The sequence below is a fragment of the Gymnoscopelus microlampas genome (assembly GCF_963454915.1).
Source record: "Gymnoscopelus microlampas genome assembly, chromosome: 8".
NCBI classification, from domain to species: Eukaryota; Metazoa; Chordata; class Actinopteri; order Myctophiformes; family Myctophidae; genus Gymnoscopelus; species Gymnoscopelus microlampas.
This window is the reverse complement of record NC_139945.1, coordinates 40,051,004-40,071,003: the sequence shown is the minus strand read 5'-3', so window position 1 is coordinate 40,071,003 and position 20,000 is coordinate 40,051,004. Positions and strand designations below refer to the sequence as shown.

Here is a 20,000-nt window from a genome sequence, read left to right as displayed (position 1 = left end):
CATGGTGGCCAGATTCATTAATAATGAATGGCCACTGTGTGGGTTGGCTCAAAGCCTTAACTCAGATGGACAGAACAATAGCCCTGACGATGCAGCGACCTCACTCTGTGAATGTCTGCAGGAGGACTAAGGTAAGGCTCCAAAGACAGGCCTTGGGATCATGTTAGGGTCAAAGTGCAGCCAGGTATTCTCTCTTTCTCTGAGAACATTTATCCTTTATCAGTGTTATTGAAATGATTGATAAAATATATATATAAAACTCATTGCAGGACTTTCAAACCAATCGAAATATCTTCAACATTGTGGTACAAATACGAGTTATTTGTGGCTATATTCGGTTGCTGCTTGTTTACACGCTTCACAGAACAAAAAGAGGCTTCTGTGTTGTCATTATAAGGCCCCACAATGGGAGTTCATCGTGAACTACATCAGAGCGGGAGTGCATGAAAATGAGGCCACCGCACCATACCATACCCTCTCCTTGAGCACTCCTCCACTTTGCACCAGCATTTATGAGTTTGAAATGTCATGACCAATTGCTTTAGGCTTGAATAGTTGAATAGCTATGAATTGATTAACATTAACAGTAAGAGGGGGGGGGGGGTACTGTCTAACTCCATCATGTAAAATCGGCAACTGGTTAAGCATTAGAATCATATTTTTATCCTGGACTGAATTACCTGCTCATCATCAAGATGTTTACCAGAGATCGTTTACTTGTTTATATTACATTTACTCTGGTGACAGTAAAAATGTGATTATCTTAACTCGGTTCAGGAAAAGTGTTTGTCATCAGGTCTCAGACAACAGAGCTGTAGAGTCTCTATTATAGGTGGAATAAATGTGTGTGTTTGCCCACGTGGAAAACAGAAGGGCACTTTTTGTTATTTTCAAACAACTGTGTTGAGTTTTTGGTTTCTGCCATTATCTTTTTCCAATTGTGTTTTTTTGTATTTTTAATGTACCAAAGACTTATGGTAATGTAACTTTTGCAATGGAATGATGCAATGGCTAGCAATGCACTGCAGCAGCATGGAAGAGGACTCACAGTGTGCACTGGTTATCTGTGGACACTCATCACCTTCCTGCTACGTATGTCCTATTACCCTCATTTTGCTGGAGACAGACTGACCTCTGGGCATAGCTGACTGAGGAGTGGCCATTGTTTTCTTTGCTTTTGTTTTCTTCCAGGCTGTTCCTTACAAGAAAGGTACAAATCACAAATGCACGGGCATAATGTCTTGGGGGGTTAGCACAAAAAAAAGGAGAGCAATAAAGTTAATTAATTTGGAAAATACTTTTGAGAAAACTTAAATTTTTTTTTTAAGTCTTCTTTTTCAAACCCCTTTTTTTTTGTTGACTCCCCCATAATGCATGGTGTGTTTGACCTTTCTTGTAGGGTCAGCCAGGCGGAAAGGGTCAGAAGCGTCCACACCCAAGGAGGAGACCATGCCCAGCGACCCCGCTTCTTCTCCCCCTCCGCCTCTTCCTTCTCTCCCCTCCTCTTCCCAGCTCCCTCTGTCTCATGCCCACACGGATCCCCTCAATCCCACCAACACCGCCAACGAAACGCACCCCTTCACCCCCACGGGCATCGGCCAGGACTTCTATTCCCCCGCCTTCCCCCTGGTGGGCGGTAAGATGGCCTTGAGCTCCCTGCTCCAGCGACAGCTGCTCCAGACCTTCTACTCCAAAGCCCTGCAGGAGTCGTCCGGCATCCCCAGCGGGGCGCTGCTCTTTGCCCCCTTCACGCCGACCCTCAGCTCCATCCCTACCTCCACCCCGGGCTCTGGCTCGGCGGCGGTCCCTTTGGCCGCCAGCAGCCCCCAGCCGCCTCCGGCCAGCCCGGACATAGCTACTGTCAATGGGAGCAGCACCGTGGGCAGTGCCCCGTCTCCGTCTCCCAGCCACTCTGACGCCACCACCGGCAGCGTCTTGGATGGCGAGGACATGGACACCTCCGAGATTGCCCGCCAGGTGAAGGAGCAGCTGATAAAGCACAACATCGGCCAGCGCGTGTTTGGTCACTACGTGCTCGGACTGTCCCAGGGCTCGGTCAGCGAGATTCTGGCCAGGCCCAAACCCTGGAGCAAGCTCACCATCCGGGGGAAGGAGCCGTTCCACAAGATGAGGCAGTTCCTGGCCGATGAGCAGAACATCCTCGCACTGCGCAGCATCCAGGGACGTCAGAGAGGTGAGTGCATGTGTGTTAATATGTATGGTGATTGGTGGGGACTGTGTGTGTGCCTGTATGCGTGCATGTGTGATTGTAGCCCTGTGTACGGCTATTGATTAGCTTGTCGATACAGACTAGCTTTTTATTTTCCTTTTCCCCTCCCTCAAATCCCGTCCCGTGCCACACCTGTGTGTTTGAGTGAGTTCCTAGTCACGCACTGACCCCCCAAGAGCCTTTCTTAGTCATCGGTGATCAATACAGAAACCTTTCACAGATCAATAGTATTGACTCATGGGAACTGGGAGAAAGGCAGGGGTACTGTTAACTAAGAGTAGATTCGATTACACTGGGCCTGCTTTTGTTAACGCACCAGTGCATGTCAGAGTGAAGAAGGTCTCAGTGGTGCGTCCTCTGAAAACAACATGGCATACTCCGCCAAGTAGCCACAGTTTGTGTAAAGACCTGAAAGGCAATAGGACTGTGTTCTGTGTTAACTCACTGTAGACTACAGAATACAACCTGGTGCCATGTAGACTAGTTATAGAAAAAAACACGCAAAAAAACACACACAAAGGGAGTAACATAGTGTGTGTTTATATTGTTTTAACAGAGGGCTCAGGCCAGCCCCAGCTTAGCCGAGTGTTTCAGGATGTTCCGAAGCGGAGAACCCTCTCCGATACAACCTCGCACACAGGTCTGTCCCCTTCACACACAGAGACTCTAGCACGTTCTGTCTGTGTGGCATGTTTGTGTCGGGGTAAAACATGTATACGTGTGTGTGTGTGTTATTAATTTGCGCGCAGGCATACAGTTACAGTATAAATGTGTCTAGAAGGCAACCGCTCATACCACAGTCACAGTGGCTTACGTCAAAGGAAAGCCAGCGTGTGTATTTAGGGAGTTTATTGCTAGTTGTTATTCTGCGGGGAGCCTTTTTACTGTATGAACTCTGTAGCTTGTGTGCATGTGTGAAATCCAAAGGCACCAGGGAAATGATGCTACTCTTTGGTCTTAGCTGCCTCGTGTAGCTCAATGGTGGAGATGGCTTCTCTGTGCTATGCAGTGTTGTAATTATATTATGTCCATATGGCCTCTATTGCCATCCTACCTTTACCTGCAATGTAGCTTGTGTTTCTACATTTTCATCTGGCCAGACATGTCATCTCCCCCTTTCTCTTTCTCTCTTCCCCTCTCTCCAGGAAACATCACAGCACGTGTCCGCACCCCAGAGTCGGGTTCAGACGAGGCCATTAAGTCTATCCTGGAGCAGGCCAAGAGAGAGCTGCAGGTGCAGAAAGCTGGTGAGTTGCTGCTCTCTCTGATCGATCGACCAATTAAAAGAAATGCATCTCAAAGTATTGAAGATGATATGTTGTGGCCGATGCATCTGATGATGGCCTTCTCTTCCTCCCTCAACAGACTTGTCCCACACTCCCTCCTCGTATGGAGGACTGAAAGGAGGCGGGGGTGGGGTTATGGGCGGCGGAGGCGGAGGAGGGGGAATGGGCAGCGGTTCGGATGAAGCAATCCGTTCCATCCTGGAGCAGGCTCGCAGAGAGATGGAGGCCCAGCATGCGTCTCTGGAGCCCATCCTCAAAACATCCTCCTCATCCTCTTTGTCCTCATCAACCTACTCCCAGAGGGACCTCCTGGGCTCTCCGCTCACTGCCCCGCTTCCCCCTTACAATCCCTTGGCCCTATCCCTGAAGAAGCTCCCCACCTCCGCCCACCTCCTGTCCTCGCCCTCGTCCCCATCACCCATCCTGGACTTCAGCTCTGGTGTGAAAAGAGAAGGCAGGCCGGCGTCTGGGATGGAGTACTCCGATGGCACTCTGAGGCTGGGTCGGAGCTCCGAGGGGTCGGCCCGTTCAGGTGGCGGAGTGGGTCACTGGAGGGAGCAGTGGTGGAGCAACATGCACCAGGAACCCCGCAGAACGATACCCACGCCGACCAATGCAGAGGAGAACCACACCCTGGAGGATTCCAAGGAGGTGAGCAGAGGGCAGGGCTAAACTTACACAGGAAAGCTTGACTTTACTGTAAATAACGTAAATATTGGCCATTGCACGTAATCCTACGGGCTGGGGCGGCACCTGTCAGCAGGGAGGAGTAGGACGAAGGCCCTACGTCCTCCCTGTGGGGGCTCCTCACTGGCATGTGTAGTGAGTCAGTAGGGTACTACAGCAGTGACAACACAGAAATGTGTATGGGGAGGAATTCATTTGCATAACGACTAAATTGGGGAGAAAAAGGGGGTAAAAACGTATTGGCTACTCTAAATTAAAAAAAGAATGAACAACCCAGCATGCTAGTGGTTCTAACTATATTAAAGTTTACTTTAATATATTTTCAGCAATATCTGACCCATATTCTGTGACGTTAATGTGTGTTTTAGGGAATATTGTCTGACAGCCTGTCTCGGCCCAAACCATGGAGCAAGTTGAACCAGAGAAGCAGAGAGCCATACCTCCGGATGCAGATGTGGCTCAACGGAGACCAGGGACAAAACACTCCCACACAACAAGCGCAGAACCAAGGTAGGGAAACCATCCAGCCATACGCAATCATCCCATCCAAACCTGCTAGTAAGAGTATGTATATGTCCCATCCAGCTGTATTCTATTGGGATAATACTTAGCCACATAAAAAACACCATTAAAGACGTTCAATCTGATCTGATTTCCCAAACCACCTCACTTTGACACAAAACATTAACAAACATGGAGATATATTTTCACGCATTTCACAAGTTGTTTTTATTTTTGTCTTTATGTATTTGACCTTTTTGTTATGATAAAAAGCGTGTGTACTTCTTAGCTTGCTTAACAATGCTGAAATACACAGCTGCTCCCTTTGGTATGCTAATTGACAAGGAGAAACACTGACTTAATTAACAAAACAAAAAAATAGACTTTACCTGCCGATTGCCTTTGAGAATATGCTTGAATAATTTCTAAAAAACAAATGAATGAATAAATTAGCTTTAATTGCAGGGGGAATAAAAGTTGTCAGACTTGCATCCTGTAGGCGTTTTTTTATGAGGAAACGAACAATATAATACCCGGCATGAATGAAACGGATGAAAGTTGGATTTGATGCAAGCCGTAAACATACACATGCACGTAACCCCTGGCGGATACTTTGAGCGTGGCTGTCGGCTAGTCGCCTCTGTCACCATGTCACACATGCCCCCCTCCTCTCATCCGTTTTCTCATCCCACCAGCCCCTCCTCCCTTTACCCCATCCCCCATCCCCAGCGCTGTGGCCATGTCAGCCAGCAAGCTGCTGGTTTGTCATGTCATAGACAAGCTAGTGTTGCAGTGCCAGATGGCAGGGAGGTGTGTGTGTGTGTGTGTGTGTGTGTGTGTGTGTGTGTGTGTGTGTGTGTGTGTGTGTGTGTGTGTGTGTGTGTGTGTCTTTCTCTCTCTCTCTCTCTCTCTCTCTCTCTCTCTCTCTGGGGGTGTAAACAGCAGCTAATGTACACTGACAGCTCCTCATGACTGCTCTCTTCCAGCCTGCTGAGCTGTACAACTACTGTGTAGACAGAGGGGGAGATGAAGGGATGCAAGAGCAGAGCCAAAGAGAGGCTTTCACCCAAACTCAAGGCCTCAGCTCCTTTTACTCCATTTGCAGTATAATAGGAAGCAAATTTGTTATGAAGTAGTAGGAGCCGTGTAAGAGCACCCCCCCCCCCCTGCATGCGCACGCGTGCACACACACACACACACACACACACACACACACACACACACACACACACACACACACACACACACACACACACACACACACACACACACACACACACACACACACACACACAGAGCTAGTTTAAAGAGATAACATCATAGGCATGGGCTTGGATAGCTGTGTTGTGAGCTTTCTAATCAATTTGACCTTTTGTTGTTTGTCTGTCTCCCGAATCAGAGGGTACCCCCAAGACCTCAGCAAGCTGCAGCCCTGCTCCAGAATCCCCCCTCAGCTCAGCGGAGGAGTCCATCAATGGTCTCGGGGGAGATCCACTCACTTCCCAGTCCTCTGGTCTCAAGACCCACTTTGAAGAGCCTTCGGGTGGGGAGTCCCAGCCTGGCACGCCCCTACCTCTACCCGCTCTACCCGCTCCCCACTCGGGCCTCAGCATCCAGGAGATGGTGGCCATATCTCCCGAGCTGGACACTTACGTCATCACCAAGAAAGTGAAAGAGGTGCTGACCGACAACAACCTCGGTAAGGACTTCATATCTCTGCATATCCTATTTTTCAATCAATTTTTCAATCAATTTTAATTTGCTACACTTTGTCATAGTGTCTCCTTCACTTTTATATCGCTTATTATTTATTTCACAGTTACTGTGCCAGTTATTCTGTTCTTGAATCAGCACTTTGGGTTGACCTTTACACCACCTCTCTCTCTCTCGCTCTCTCCAGGCCAGCGTCTGTTTGGTGAGAGTATCCTGGGTCTGACCCAGGGTTCTGTCTCAGACCTGCTGGCCAGGCCCAAACCCTGGCACAAGCTCAGCCTGAAGGGCAGGGAGCCCTTCGTCCGCATGAAGCTCTGGCTTCAGGACCCACACAGCGTTGAGAAACTCATGGACATGAAACGCCTGGAGAAGAAAGGTATGTGTGACTTCAAAATGATTAGAAAATCCAACCCAGCTTGCAAAAGTACTTAAAACAAATATCAAGCCTGGATAATACAGGTGCATAGAGATGGCATAAAAAAACAGCCATGTTGTAACGTAAAGCACAAGAAGCCTTTTTATTAATATTGTGTGCACGTATGAACACACAATATCCTTTGCAGAACGGGATAACATGTGCAAATCCCAGTCATCCTCATAAAGATGTCGGTACCAATCACAACCACAGACATCACAGACTGTATTAGATGTGACAGATAGAGGGCCGCCAGGGGTGTGTTTACTCTCAGTCATCAGGACTCCTCTTCATCATCGTCACCATCGACCTCTTCATCATTATAATCACTGTCCATAAGCATGTATATATCTCTTTGTTAGCCACTAGCCCTCTCCACTCTTCTGCTGAAATGTCATTCAGTTCTGCTTGTATAGTATGTGGTGGATTAAGAATTGGTAAAACCAGGTGGTCTCAACTTCCCAGCTGCCTTAGAGTGTGACCTCTGTCCCTGTTGAAGCATGTCGAGAGCACGGATGGAATGCACATGATCGAGTCTACTAATAGGCACTAGCATCCAGGATCCATTTACACTCTTGATATCACAAACGAGACACAAGGGTGAAAAAGCATAACTGACCTTACACCACTGTCTAGGGGGCACTCATTCTCCGTTCAACTTAATTTGTGTTCATTGACCCCAAAGTAATTAATCCAAAGAGCACTGGGAACAGTCCTGGCCAGTAGCAGAGCCTGGAGGAAAGGCATAGATCCAGGCTAGCGAAACTGTATTTTTGAACTCTCACCCATGTGGTCGAACCCTGGAAGGCAGCACACAACTTTGAGTGTGGCCTAACCTTGCTCTGAGCGCCTCCTATTCTCCGGTAATATTAGTATGTCTAGCGGCGTTTATTGGGATTTAGAGAATGTCAACCACATGAAAGGATGCCATGAGCTGTTCACTTTGAATGGTGTGGAGCTTCCATTGTTACATGGAGGAAATGCCAATGTGGGCCTATAGCTCCACCTAGTGGCTATTGAGGGCGCCAGTACAAAGATTTTCTCACCATGTTTGCCCCCTAGAGTTTTGACCTTCTTGCATTAGCAATCTTTACCATGTTTTTTTCCCCACATCACGATTGTCTGTTAGAGGTTTATTCTATTCATTGCTGACTTGGCCTGTTGTTTTATCTTTGTCACTCCTCAGCTTACATGAAGAGGCGGCTAAGCTCATTGAGTGACAGCCATTCTGTGGACGGTAGCCTAGCAGGGCCAGACTTCCTGCAGGGCTCCCAGAGTCCTGGACATCAGCACCTGAAGAAGCAACGGGTGGTGTTGGGCCCAGAGGAGAAGGAGGCATTGAAAAGGGCCTACCAGCAGAAGCCCTACCCTTCCCCAAAGACCATTGAGGAGCTGGCTTCCCAGCTCAACCTGAAAACCAGCACTGTCATCAACTGGTTCCACAATTACAGGTATAGAGTACATCCAGTCAGCTACACACACATCAATGACATTTTATCTTTTGTAGTCAGGCCTACTCTTACTGGCTATGGGGTAACGGTATGGGGCAACGGCACAGAATTCTCATGTTGTCTTCAGTTTGTAGTGTTCAAAGTTCATTGAGAAAATGATATAACCAGGGGTGCACATAACTGGTGCGCAGGTGCGCATGCGCACCCAAAATAAATAATGTGCACCACATCAGACGACGCGAGGCGCTTTTGCGTACCAACAGCTGGGACAGGAATTTCCAAGCTTTTATTTTTTAGCAAAAATAAAAAATAAAAGCCTGGAGATCGAGGCTAGGAATTTTCTTCCTGAAGCCACACTCACACACTCTCGCTAAAGCACGCGTCGGCCCCATGTACAGCCATTAGGCGCAGGGGAAGGGGACGCATGTTGCACGTGCTTGTGTGATTGTTGCTTCGCGTCGCCTCGCATCGCCTCGCTGCGTGCACGCAGCCAGCAGCGGCTGTTAGAGGCACTCTTCACCGATGATGAACGCACCATAACGGTGCAAAATATGCCGTGAACGTCCAAATCTGGCGGATAAAAGCAGTGCAGCACAGGGCACCAACCTTGGGGGCTTCTCCTAACGGCGTGTGAGAAAAAAAAAACGGCGAAAATCGCGTACTTTGGAAGCAGAGCGTCTGTCCGCCCCCCCCCCCCCCCCCCCCGTTGACAAAACGGGACCATTTATTTGGTGCGCACCAACTCACATCTCCAGGTGCTCTTCTGAGTACTAGACCTAAAAAGTTATGTGCACCCCTGGATATAACCTTTTCAAAGGAATTTTAACTAAAAGTCTATCACATTGTAGATGGAATTATACCCGATGGGTATTCCTTTTACAAGATGAAACAATATTACTTTATTGGTTGTAACAGTTTGCAGGCTGCAATAGATTGAACTGAGTTTTTACAATCGTCTGTTAAAATGGACATTATTATTGTATCTGCCCTCCCTTTAGAATGATTTTTATCTGTACCATACAACTCTTTGTTGTAAAGAGTGAATCATCAATGATTTCTCAGTCACTACTATCTGCAGACTGTTAGCTTAGATTGAGCTGAATGAAAATCGAGCTCAGTGACGTTGTGAATAAAGTTGGGTTAATATAGTCGTGTATCATTACACAGGTCACGTATCCGGCGAGAGCTCTTCATAGAAGAGATCCAGGCAGCAGGAGGTGCAGGGCCTGGCAGCGAGGGGGGCTCCCCATCCCTCCGCGGGTCCAAATCTGGAGAGGCGGACAGCTGTGATGGCACGGAATCCGACGGCACGGTGGAAATCCGCCATGGGCTGTCCACCGGCCTGGAGGAACACAGAGGACCTTGTAAAGACCAGGACATGATGGTGGTCGAGTCTGAAGCGGGAGCCTCGGTCAACTCCCCTGCCCCTGAAGACTGCACCACCTCAGGCTCAGCTGGGCCAGGCTCCAGCTGTGGTGGGCAGAGTGGACCGGGGCTCTTCGGCCACTCCGAGGCATCCTCCTCTGGCTCCGGCCCCAATAATAGCATCCCGGCCTCTGGGCCTGCGAGGAACCCCAGGGACAACCACCTGCGGAAGAAGAAAGCAGCCAACCTCAATAACATCATCCACCGGCTGGAGAAGGCTGCCAGCAAGGAGGATCCTTCAGAATGGGAATTCTAGCTCCCTTGGGATGCACCTCCCACTCCTTAATCCCCCTGACCCCGACTTCTCATAACCTCACGACCTCTTAACCTTGGACCCCTCCTGCTCGGCTCCGTTTAGAGAGCGGAGCACAGCCAAAGTCAAGCTCAACAGCCATTTTTGTTACACAAGAAGCTTTCCCCCAAATAAAAAAGAGGAAAGAAAAAAACAAAGAGTGGTTGACGAACCCATACGAAAAGAAGATAATACTGAATACTAAGAAGAACAAAATAAGAGAACGAAAGTGTTCTCTGTCTTTTTTTTTAACTGAGTTTAGTTTTTTTTGTACTAAGAAAAAGCACTTGGCCGTCCTGCTGGCCTCTGGCCCTGCTGTATCTCCTCCTATCACCAGCCACTGGTGCACCAGACTACTTAGTCTGGTTAGTCCTGAGCTGGGGGTCTGACCCACAGCTGGGCTTGAAACATGGACTCAGTAACGCAGGCAAAGGCCTGGCTGACACAGCAGCTGTCAACAGTGATTAGACACTGGTCGATGATCAATAGAGACAGGAACTCTCTTGGCAAGACGTCTCTTTCTCAAAAGGAGATGATTTGTTTTTCCTTTCCCGCTCTCCTTCACACCTCCCAAGTGTCCACAGACCTCCCCTCACTCAGTGAGATGCCTCATTTTTCACACTGTAGAGTGACTGTTACAAACCCTTTGCCTTTTTCACTCACTGCGTGTGTGTATGTGGTTGTGTGTGTGTGTGTGTGTGTGTGTGTGTGTGTGTGTGTGTGTGTGTGTGTGTTTGGGGCCGTGTCAGTGTGCACGCACCCGAGTGGGCGTGTATGATTTCTTCTCAGTGGCAGCATGATATATATATATATATATATACGTATATGTATGTATATATATATATATATATATATATATATATATATATATATATATATATATAACTCCTACACTCAAGAGTGGTTGGAAAAAACCTAGTCAGCTATGCTGCCACAGTTACTGATGTAAGAATGCTGAACTTTGACCTGTTGTTTCCTGTATCCTATCCTGCTGACAGCCATGTGATGGCCAGAAGGATGTGTAAACTCCTCACAACACTCGCACTCATCTGCCGAGGAAGGAACCAAGGAAGGAACCCTCTTTTTCTGTCTCCTCAAGCACTTCCTTAAAGGATGAAGGATGATCTCTTCTCTGTTTTTTAAACGAAAAAAAATATATATAGCAATTCGGTTGCCAATAAGAGATTGCACAGTCTATTGACTCTAAAGAGTACAAAATAGGGAATTTTAGGATGCATTTTTTTGATTAGTACAAAATAAGAACAGAAAATAACAAATACTGATGAGTTACGGTAAAAAAAAAAAAGAAGGAATAATGTTGCGTTGTTCAAATAAGATACGATTTAATTCAATGAAAACCACGTAGTGCTGTAGCTGTCTGACGTGGTGATGATTCTGTACGTGTGTCTCTTCGTTGTTTCGGTTTGTGCGCGTGCACAGCTTGGCCCAGCACTGGACCTGCTGGGACTATTCGTGTCGCCGACATATCGTCTCTGTTGTTCACACGACACATCTTTTGTAGGCCAAATCAGGAAGACTGTATGCATATGTGTGTGTATTTTTATTTCTTTTGTGGGTACGTGCATGCAAAAACTTGTATGCATTTGCATACGTGTACGACGTGTGCATCCGGGTTGAGGTCAATTCACTTTACCGTCAATCAATTTTAGGGCTCAGAAGCACAACGGTCAAGAAACCTCGGCTGTGATGTGATTCTGATCTGTACTGTATTGAAAAGCAGTTTTTTTTAGCCAATGCTGAATTGCGTTTTCAGTACACATTTTTAACCCATTAAGACCGGGCAAGCATCTGTGTCATTTTAGATTTTAACCACTTTAACCATATTTTATACTTTGGCTATTCAAAAATAGCTTATCTACTACATCTGCTATTTTTGGAAAATGTGTGCAAATCTTTGAATATATCTATTTTTTAAAGCAAACATTTTTAACTCAAATCTACAAAATATTTTGAGATGGGGGTCCGTGGCTAAATACATTTAATTTTGGGGGTCCTTGACATGAAAAAGTTTGAGCACCACCGATACAGCAACATGGGTTTTTCAGAAAACTGACATTTGTAGAATCGGCCTCAGGTCTTAATGGGTTAAATTAATTGCCTGGCAGGTGAATTCGCCCCCATCCTCAGTGTGAGTAGTTACAGCTCTCCTCCAGTCTTTCCTGTATCCAGGGATGTAGGTCTTCTGCATTAAGTTCTACTGTATACACACACAAAAAAACAAAACATAAGGCATATCACCTCCTCCCTCTCCCACACGAGCCCTCAGTGCCTGTCAGCCCACTGCCTCCCCTCTATATATATATATGTGTGTGTGTGTGTGTGCGTGTGTGTGTGAGTGTGTGTACATGGACATGTCCATATATGCATGTGCATAAGAGTATGTGATTGAGGAGTGTCTAAAGAGTTTCAGATGAGTGGGGTCATATTTCGTATCTACTTGCACACACTACTAGTGCACAACTGCCACCCACTTCTTTAAGCTGTATGATGCGTTACCCATTATCATTAATCTTCTCACAGAGTAGTGTAATACTATGATTTACTGTAGCTTGGTTTTATTGCTATGTTGCATTTATAGTTTGGATTTTATTCTGCTTATTTATAGGTGCTGTATTTTTCATTTAATGTCTTATCATTTGAGTTGTTTATTTTGTAAGGGATTATACTGTACCTGAGGGCAAGTAACATTTTTATTAGACTTATAGACTGCCGGCAGTATTGGTTAATATTTACAGAGATGTACTAGTTCTCATTTGTTTGTATATTCATGGATCCTAAAGTTTAGTGTCATTTCAAATAGTGTTTGTAAAATGTGTTTGCTACAGTACATGCTCCCAGAGGCATCAAGCTTTTACCACCACATTATCCCTACTAGCAAGTTGCTAGCTGGAGAAATCAAAGGACATATCAAGAAAGCAACATCACTGAATATCTGAGAACATAGCTCTCATCCAGTAGCCGAACCTCTGCTTTTCCTGCCCTATGCGTTTTGGGCTACTTCTTGGGCAGGCCAATTGTTAATTGAAATGAACTTGTGCAGCTTCCTTTTCTGGAGATAGTTTGCCTGTAGAAGAATCATGTTTATATAATTAGTTCAATGTGTTTCCCTTAGCACCATTACCAGAACGCTTGTACACTTTGTCAAATAGGTCAAATGAAATTATCGAAACTTGAGATCACAAGTTAACTTGAAAGCGGTCATATCTGCCAAATTGAGATTAGAGAAGTATACCAGCTAGCGCGTGTGCTATGCCAGATCGTATGGAGATAGCCAGTCTATGATTATGCATAATCTATATAGCAGTCCATGATAAAGCACTGATGAGGATCGTTATTGAAGACTTACCCAGGACAGGGTCTGTAAACACTACACTAGAGTACGCTCCCAGGATTTCTGGGAAATGTATGCCTTTAAATGTGGTTCTGAACCAAGCACAGACTCGTATCCCATCCTAACACTAAGAATACAATGACAAAATGGCTGCGCCCATGTTTTTATACTATATCTGATCTTTTATCCAACAGCTCCTATTCATGCGTTTTCATAGCAGTGCCACAGGTAACTGTATGACAGATAAGCCCATCCTCAAGCCCCAATAATTCTCTATTTTACCCTTCCATTCACATCCAGGTACACTGACAACACATACAAAGATTGTGTTTTGAATTTCACCACATTGACTAAAATATGAAATCAGATTAAATCCGATTGAATCTCAAATGAAAATTTCCCATATTAGGATTGTCTTCATCCTGTTGATGGCTGATGTAAAACATTGGTTGTCTGCAGAGTACTGAAATCATATCGCCCCCCATTTTGGACTGTTTGGAATGGACAACAGTGTGTTTTGTTGTGATTAATAGCTGCTGTACAGAAAAATAGCACTTATCCCATTACCCATTTTATAGTCCGCTCACTTAGACCATGTGAGATCATCACATTTGTGCCTTTAACTGCCAAGCAGGGCACCAAACTAGTGATGTCATTAGGAATAGATTTAAATTGAAGCATCCTTTACACCCAAGTTGTTTCTATTCCATGTTGAGGTCTACTTTACAAAGTTAGTTCATCTACCCCCACATGATGGTACTTAAAAGGTCACAGCCCATAACGTGCTCCTCTAAGAGAGGTTAGTGTACTGCTAGAGTACAGGAAGTCAGTATGATGGAAAAAGGGTGCAGATATTATATCTATAGCCTTTTGAACAAGCATAATCTTATGATGGACTCGCAGCCATGTTTGGTCTTGGTCATAATTCATGAAACTTTTGTATGTTTTTTAGTTTAGTTTTTGCATATATATATATATATATACATATATATATATATATATTTCTTTTTTTCATTTGTTTGTTTTGTCCTCTTCACCCCCCATGGTGCATTTCTTATGTCATACTAGGCTAACTAGCAGTGAAAGGCCAGTGCATTAAAATGAAGGAGGAAGCATGCAGACAACGGCGTACACTGTAAGAACACTGAATTTATTCATAGGGCATTTTGTATTTTTCTGTTTGCATCATGTTTGCTGTGACGTTAAGTGGCACTACAGGTCTTGATTCGGGTTGTGTGCCAATTTACTAAGGCTATCTGAAAAACGATACCTGTAAATACAGCTGGTCGAGTAGCTATCGATTCAATACTGTCACAGAGAATGCTTTGCTTTTGTCTGAAGGCAGGAGGAGGAGAAGGGACGATTCAGGACTTTTCCATGATCCACAGATATTTTTCTACAAATTTAAATCAGATGATTCTATACACTGTTGAATAACATTGTAAAGGTGTAACAGATGCTGTATATCATATCAATGTTTTCTGAAGTTGTAAAGCTTTACTGTATGATCTGTTGAAGTAGTGGTTATTCATTTAGACGTGTTAGGTGTACGTTAATGGAGCCCGAACAGCAGCACTGGTCACCATATTCAGGAAACGGGGAAAAAGAAAAAAAAGAAAAATAAGAAGAAAAACCTCAGATGTTTTTTGTAATACCTTTAGAATATATCGTATGAAGTGGGTTTTGTAAGGAAACACTTTCTGAATCAATGGTGCTGTATGCACACTCAGTAATACATACACACGTAATATACAGCACAATATACTCATCCTTTAAATGCCCCTATGTGTGCTCTTGGATTATTTAAAAAAATTCTCTCATCTCTCATAATTGCCTACATCATAAGTCTTAAACTCATTCCTTGGATAGTTGGATCCCTTGACTTCTGTTATATTCTACATAGCTACCCTTAGGGTAGTTCAGTATGTGATTAGATACTGAGATCAAATCTTATAACAAAAAATGTAATAAAAAGATTTAAAATATGAAATAGTTACATTTAAGAGGGAGGTGAAAAGCCAAATAGAGAAGAATAGTTATCCACTTAAGTTGCAAGATCTCTGATGGTTTTTACTCCCGTTGCTACCTAGCACCACCGCTCAGTTTTTCATCCATAGCTTATTACCACAGTGTAGTCTGACAACCAAATGACTTGGGGAGATCTTTGTCCCCTTGGAAAGCTTTAAATATGCTTGTTGAGGCTTTAGCAAGTTCAGAGTGTGTTGAGATAAGTTCAAACCAGTCAACAATGTGGAAGTAATAATTCTCATAACTTCTCCCACAGATTTGCGCGAGTGTGCGTGTATGTGTGTGTTGTAGTACAAAAGGCTGCATGACCATAAAGGGATGGTTACGTTGTTTTTTTGAAAGTTGTTTCCCCAGCACTTCTGTCACTCCTGAGATAATGTTTCTCCTTGGGGGTTCCCTGTTTCATTTCCCTTATGTATCATTGTTTCTTTATCTTTCTATTTACTAAGTGTATCATGTTGTTTGTTCTCAGCACTGTAAAACAGTCCCCTCTACAACATTCAAAAGCAATATCACTGTATGAAAACGTTCACTATGTATTTGTTATAATTGACATTTGATTCATCATCATTATTATTCACTTGCACCCTAGGTGTGATAATTGAAGTAAATCTCTTTTATACAAATACTAATAGTGTGGTGTGGTACATTTCTTTGATTCTTTCTTTTTTGTCCTTTTTAATGCAATGAGTTTTTTAAAGATATGCTACATAAAGTTAAGTTTTCTCAGAGAAAGAGAGAAGTCAAGGTTGACAAACAGGGATGATTTATAGGGAGTGATAGTAGTAGTGACAGAGTGAGTCATCCTTCAGAGGACTTGATGCTGATGTTGGACCAGTGTTTACGGCTCTTACAGGTAAGTTATTTGGGTGGGTAATAAATGCAATAACCTTCAATTGTTAAGGAATGTACTGTATCTTGTAAGGTGCATTATGATTGCACGGGTTGCAGATGATACAGTTGATGGTATGTGTCCAACCCCTCTCCTCTCCCTTGGCAGGCCGCTATGCGGAGCTTCAGTTGGAGTTCTCGTCTGCGGTGCGGACCAGTGCCGAGCAGAAAGAGCTGATCCTGAAGCTGGAGCATGACCTGAGCACTGTCCAGTCCATGTCCTCCCTGCCACGCCCCGATGCTGAGGGATCAGACCTAAGCAATATGGATGGCATCCCTGAGCCCATTAAAGAAGCCACTGCCATGTTCACCGGTGGGTGCTGCTATAGGACATGGTGTTAGTTAGATCACAATGATTGAATGTAGAAGGGATAAAAATGTGTTTTACAAACGAATGAGGTGAATTATTAAACTTAGTAGAACCCCCCCCCCCCCTCCCCCCAAATTCTCATACCATCTCATGCCACCTCATCTACCTAGCTGAATAAAAATAAGATATATACTGCTGCACATTCCTACCTCTGAAAGGTTGATAAACTTAAAGATAAAGCCAATGTTTAGGCAGCAAGCTGCCTTCATCAGGGTCTCAACTACCCACCTGCCATGAAAGTCATCTTTAAGGAGGACCTTCCCACAACATCTCAGTGTGTGCTCTTAATATGTGCTTCAGGTCCAGTGGTAGCTTCTAATCCTGAGCTGCCCCAAGGTCAGATGGACTCTCTGCTGTCCATCATCTCCAGCCAGAGGGAGAGGTTCCGTTCCCGCAACCAGGAGTTGGAGGCTGTGAGTCACAGTCACACACACGTTGCCTTAACTATAACGTCAGGCAGACGTCGTCATGATGCATGTGTCCTTCCCTGTGTTCCCTCACAGGAGAGTCGCTCCGTGCAGCAGACCATGCAGGCCCTTCAGAGTGAGTTGGACAGCCTGAGGGCCGACAACATCAAACTTTTTGAGAAGATCAAGTTTCTGCAGAGCTACCCCGGCAGAGTGAGTGGACTCTCTGACTCTGCGTTGTGTTAATGTTTGTGATTATAAGAAGCCAAAATGGTTAACCAAAACCTTTGTCTTTGATGGTCCTGTGTACTGTAGTCTGGAGGTAGCGATGACACAGTGATGCGCTACTCCTCACAGTACGAGGAGAGACTGGATCCTTTTGCTTCCTTCAGCAAGAGGGTGAGGACCATTTGCATTGTACACATTGCAGCTCAAAGCAACACATTTTGATACAGCAAAAATAACAATAATGAATTGCCAGATTGAATTGCCAGACTTTATAATACTACATCTTATAATACTAAATTATAAAAATATGAATGAGATTTCTTTTTTAAAACAAACTTTTGAGATTAGTCAGATTACTGACATGCAGTCACAATGCTGCCAACGATGTGTTTTATTGAGATTATATATTATCTGCTCGTCTACAGGAACGTCAGCGCAGATACTTGAGCCTCAGCCCCTGGGATAAGGCGACTCTTAGCCTGGTAAGCAGCACACACACACACACACACACACGCACACACGCACACATAGAACACCATATTTATCAATGTTTTTACTTCTGTAATCCACCCATGTTTGGATTTCAGGGTCGTGGCATTCTGTCCAATAAGATGGCGAGGACCATTGCTTTCTTCTATACTCTGTTCCTGCATTGCTTGGTGTTCTTGGTATGTCTCCTTTTTAAGATCGTTTGTATCCTAACGTACTTGGGGTTCAATGTGCTCATAGCATAAATGCATCGTTTGTAACCGTTGTTTTCTTATAAAAAGAATTTGCCTTCATATAACTCAGGTGTTGTATAAGACTGCTTGGAGCGAGAGCATCGGCAGAGACTGCACTGCATTCTGTGCTAAGAAGTGAGTTGGCGAATCATTTCCCCAGTTGACAGTTGACCTTATTATCGGTGTAATGTGATGTATTATATCATTTTGATGCTTACTAACTGCAACAGGATCTGATAACAAATAATTGTCTAAAATGTTCCCCCTTTGTTTTTGCTTTTATTTTTTCTTGTTCTATTTTCTGCCTACCTCCAGATATCAGGATCACCTGCACCGTTTCCATGAGAACGACGACCACCTCTAACCTGCTTCTGACTGTGATGTTCGTGTCCCAATGATACAGGACTCTGAGTCAAGAGGACAACATTGTTATTATAACCCACCTTTTATGATTAGAGCAGAAACACAACCCTCATTCCCAGAGGGTTTCTATTTAAAGCTTGGGTTGGGTTGGTAAGGATATTCAGATGGGGTTTACCTGGGATTCTGCAGTAGCTAATGTATTCCACTAGTGGGCAGTGTTTGGCCTTTCAGTTGTTAATCACAAAGTGGATTCACCTTGAAAACGGTTTTCATGTTATTCATTCCCTTTTTGAGCTTGATCTTGATCTTGCAGAGCTATTATTATAAATCTAGCTCAGTAACACTCTTAGATTAATTTACTTGAAAGGCAATCATATAAAACGGTAGGTGTTGGGGGTGTGCTGTTGTAGCAGAACTTGATTTATGTTTAGTTTCAACTTCAACTTCTTGCACCAAAGAGACCATTACTCTGGTCTTGCTAGAAATATATTTTTCTGTTCTAACTGGAATCTTTAATGAAGGAGAAATAATAATTAGATTGTTGGTGGTATGGTATGTTGACTGAACAGTGTCCTACTGTGAAAACAGGTAATTAGTTTACAGAGATGGTGATGGAATAACAAATTAAGTAGTTTTCATTTTGTTTTTTATTCCATTCTAAAACTTGGCCTAACTGAGATTAATCGTATGAGTTAAACTTATATTATGATGGACAGTCCCTGTACAGACACAGTTTGTCTTTTATTATATTCTTAATGTTTGCATATCATTTGTAGCGGTTGGCATAGGAGCCATGTAGTTAGTACTGATGGTGTGTAAACATTCATTATCTCCAGACAGATGAGCCACCTTAAGCTTAAGATAGGTTTAACCGTATATACTAATGGTTTCTGAGTCATCCTTACAACCGCTCTGTTTATTTATGACAAAGCTAACTTACCATGCATGCTTACATGTCCCATTAATCCTATTTACTGGCATTTTACATATATTCCAAATAAAATCTATGCATCATTTCCTCTCGTTTACTTTTTCCCCCCAGGTTCTATAGGTTTGTACTATTATACATTTACTAGACAAAGTTCAATATTGACTGACACAGGATGTGCTATGCCGGCGATAAGCAACTTTATTGTTATCAGCCTTGGATACAAAGCACATAAGGGAAAGGGACCTGATAAATTGCTGACCCAAGATGAAGATGGTGGCATGTCTGACTAATGTCTGGATTGAGAAGCAGATAGTGATAAAGAATGTGATTTGTCCCGTCATAGTGGTCCCAGTGCTGGCTGGCTGTGTCTAAGTATGACTGAATTAGATTGTATTATTCATGAGTGGACTCCCTTAAAGAACTCCTCAGTGCATAGCCTCTCAGTCAGCCATTAAAAAGTAACGAGACGGAGGCAGACCACAAGTGTGTGTGTGCGCACACACACACACACACACACACACACACACACACACACACACACACGCGCCTCCTCCTTCAGTTAGCCCCACCCCAACCTCTTTTATCCCGCAGTCAGAACAGACCCTCCAGGCTTTATCAGTACAATTTACTCTTTCATTATATCCCCCAGAGCTCCATTCACCTTTCACCCCTCCGTTACATCTGTTAGCCTACACACATTCACACATC

The 20,000-nt window shown here is 44.3% G+C and overlaps 1 protein-coding gene across 2 annotated transcripts in view; it reads left to right on the top strand.

Annotated features, from left to right (window-relative positions):
* The window catches only part of cux1b (cut-like homeobox 1b), a 70,668-nt gene extending 51,291 nt beyond the window's left edge, over window positions 1–19,377 (top strand). The window contains exons 15-22 of one of the 2 annotated variants that reach the window (XM_084064409.1): window positions 16,381–16,584; window positions 16,942–17,054; window positions 17,145–17,261; window positions 17,364–17,447; window positions 17,702–17,758; window positions 17,864–17,944; window positions 18,069–18,133; window positions 18,314–19,377. In XM_084064409.1, coding sequence (XP_083920535.1) covers window positions 16,381–16,584; window positions 16,942–17,054; window positions 17,145–17,261; window positions 17,364–17,447; window positions 17,702–17,758; window positions 17,864–17,944; window positions 18,069–18,133; window positions 18,314–18,362 — 770 coding nt within the window. In that variant the 3' untranslated portion in view covers window positions 18,363–19,377. Of the gene's footprint in view, window positions 1–1,399; window positions 2,195–3,375; window positions 3,478–3,595; window positions 4,168–4,571; window positions 4,714–6,103; window positions 6,404–6,604; window positions 6,794–8,018; window positions 8,284–9,450; window positions 14,974–16,380; window positions 16,585–16,941; window positions 17,055–17,144; window positions 17,262–17,363; window positions 17,448–17,701; window positions 17,759–17,863; window positions 17,945–18,068; window positions 18,134–18,313 lie in introns of those variants that run through there. The other variant, XM_084064408.1, reaches the window with a different exon arrangement.
* Window positions 19,378–20,000: the final 623 nt, after the last annotated feature.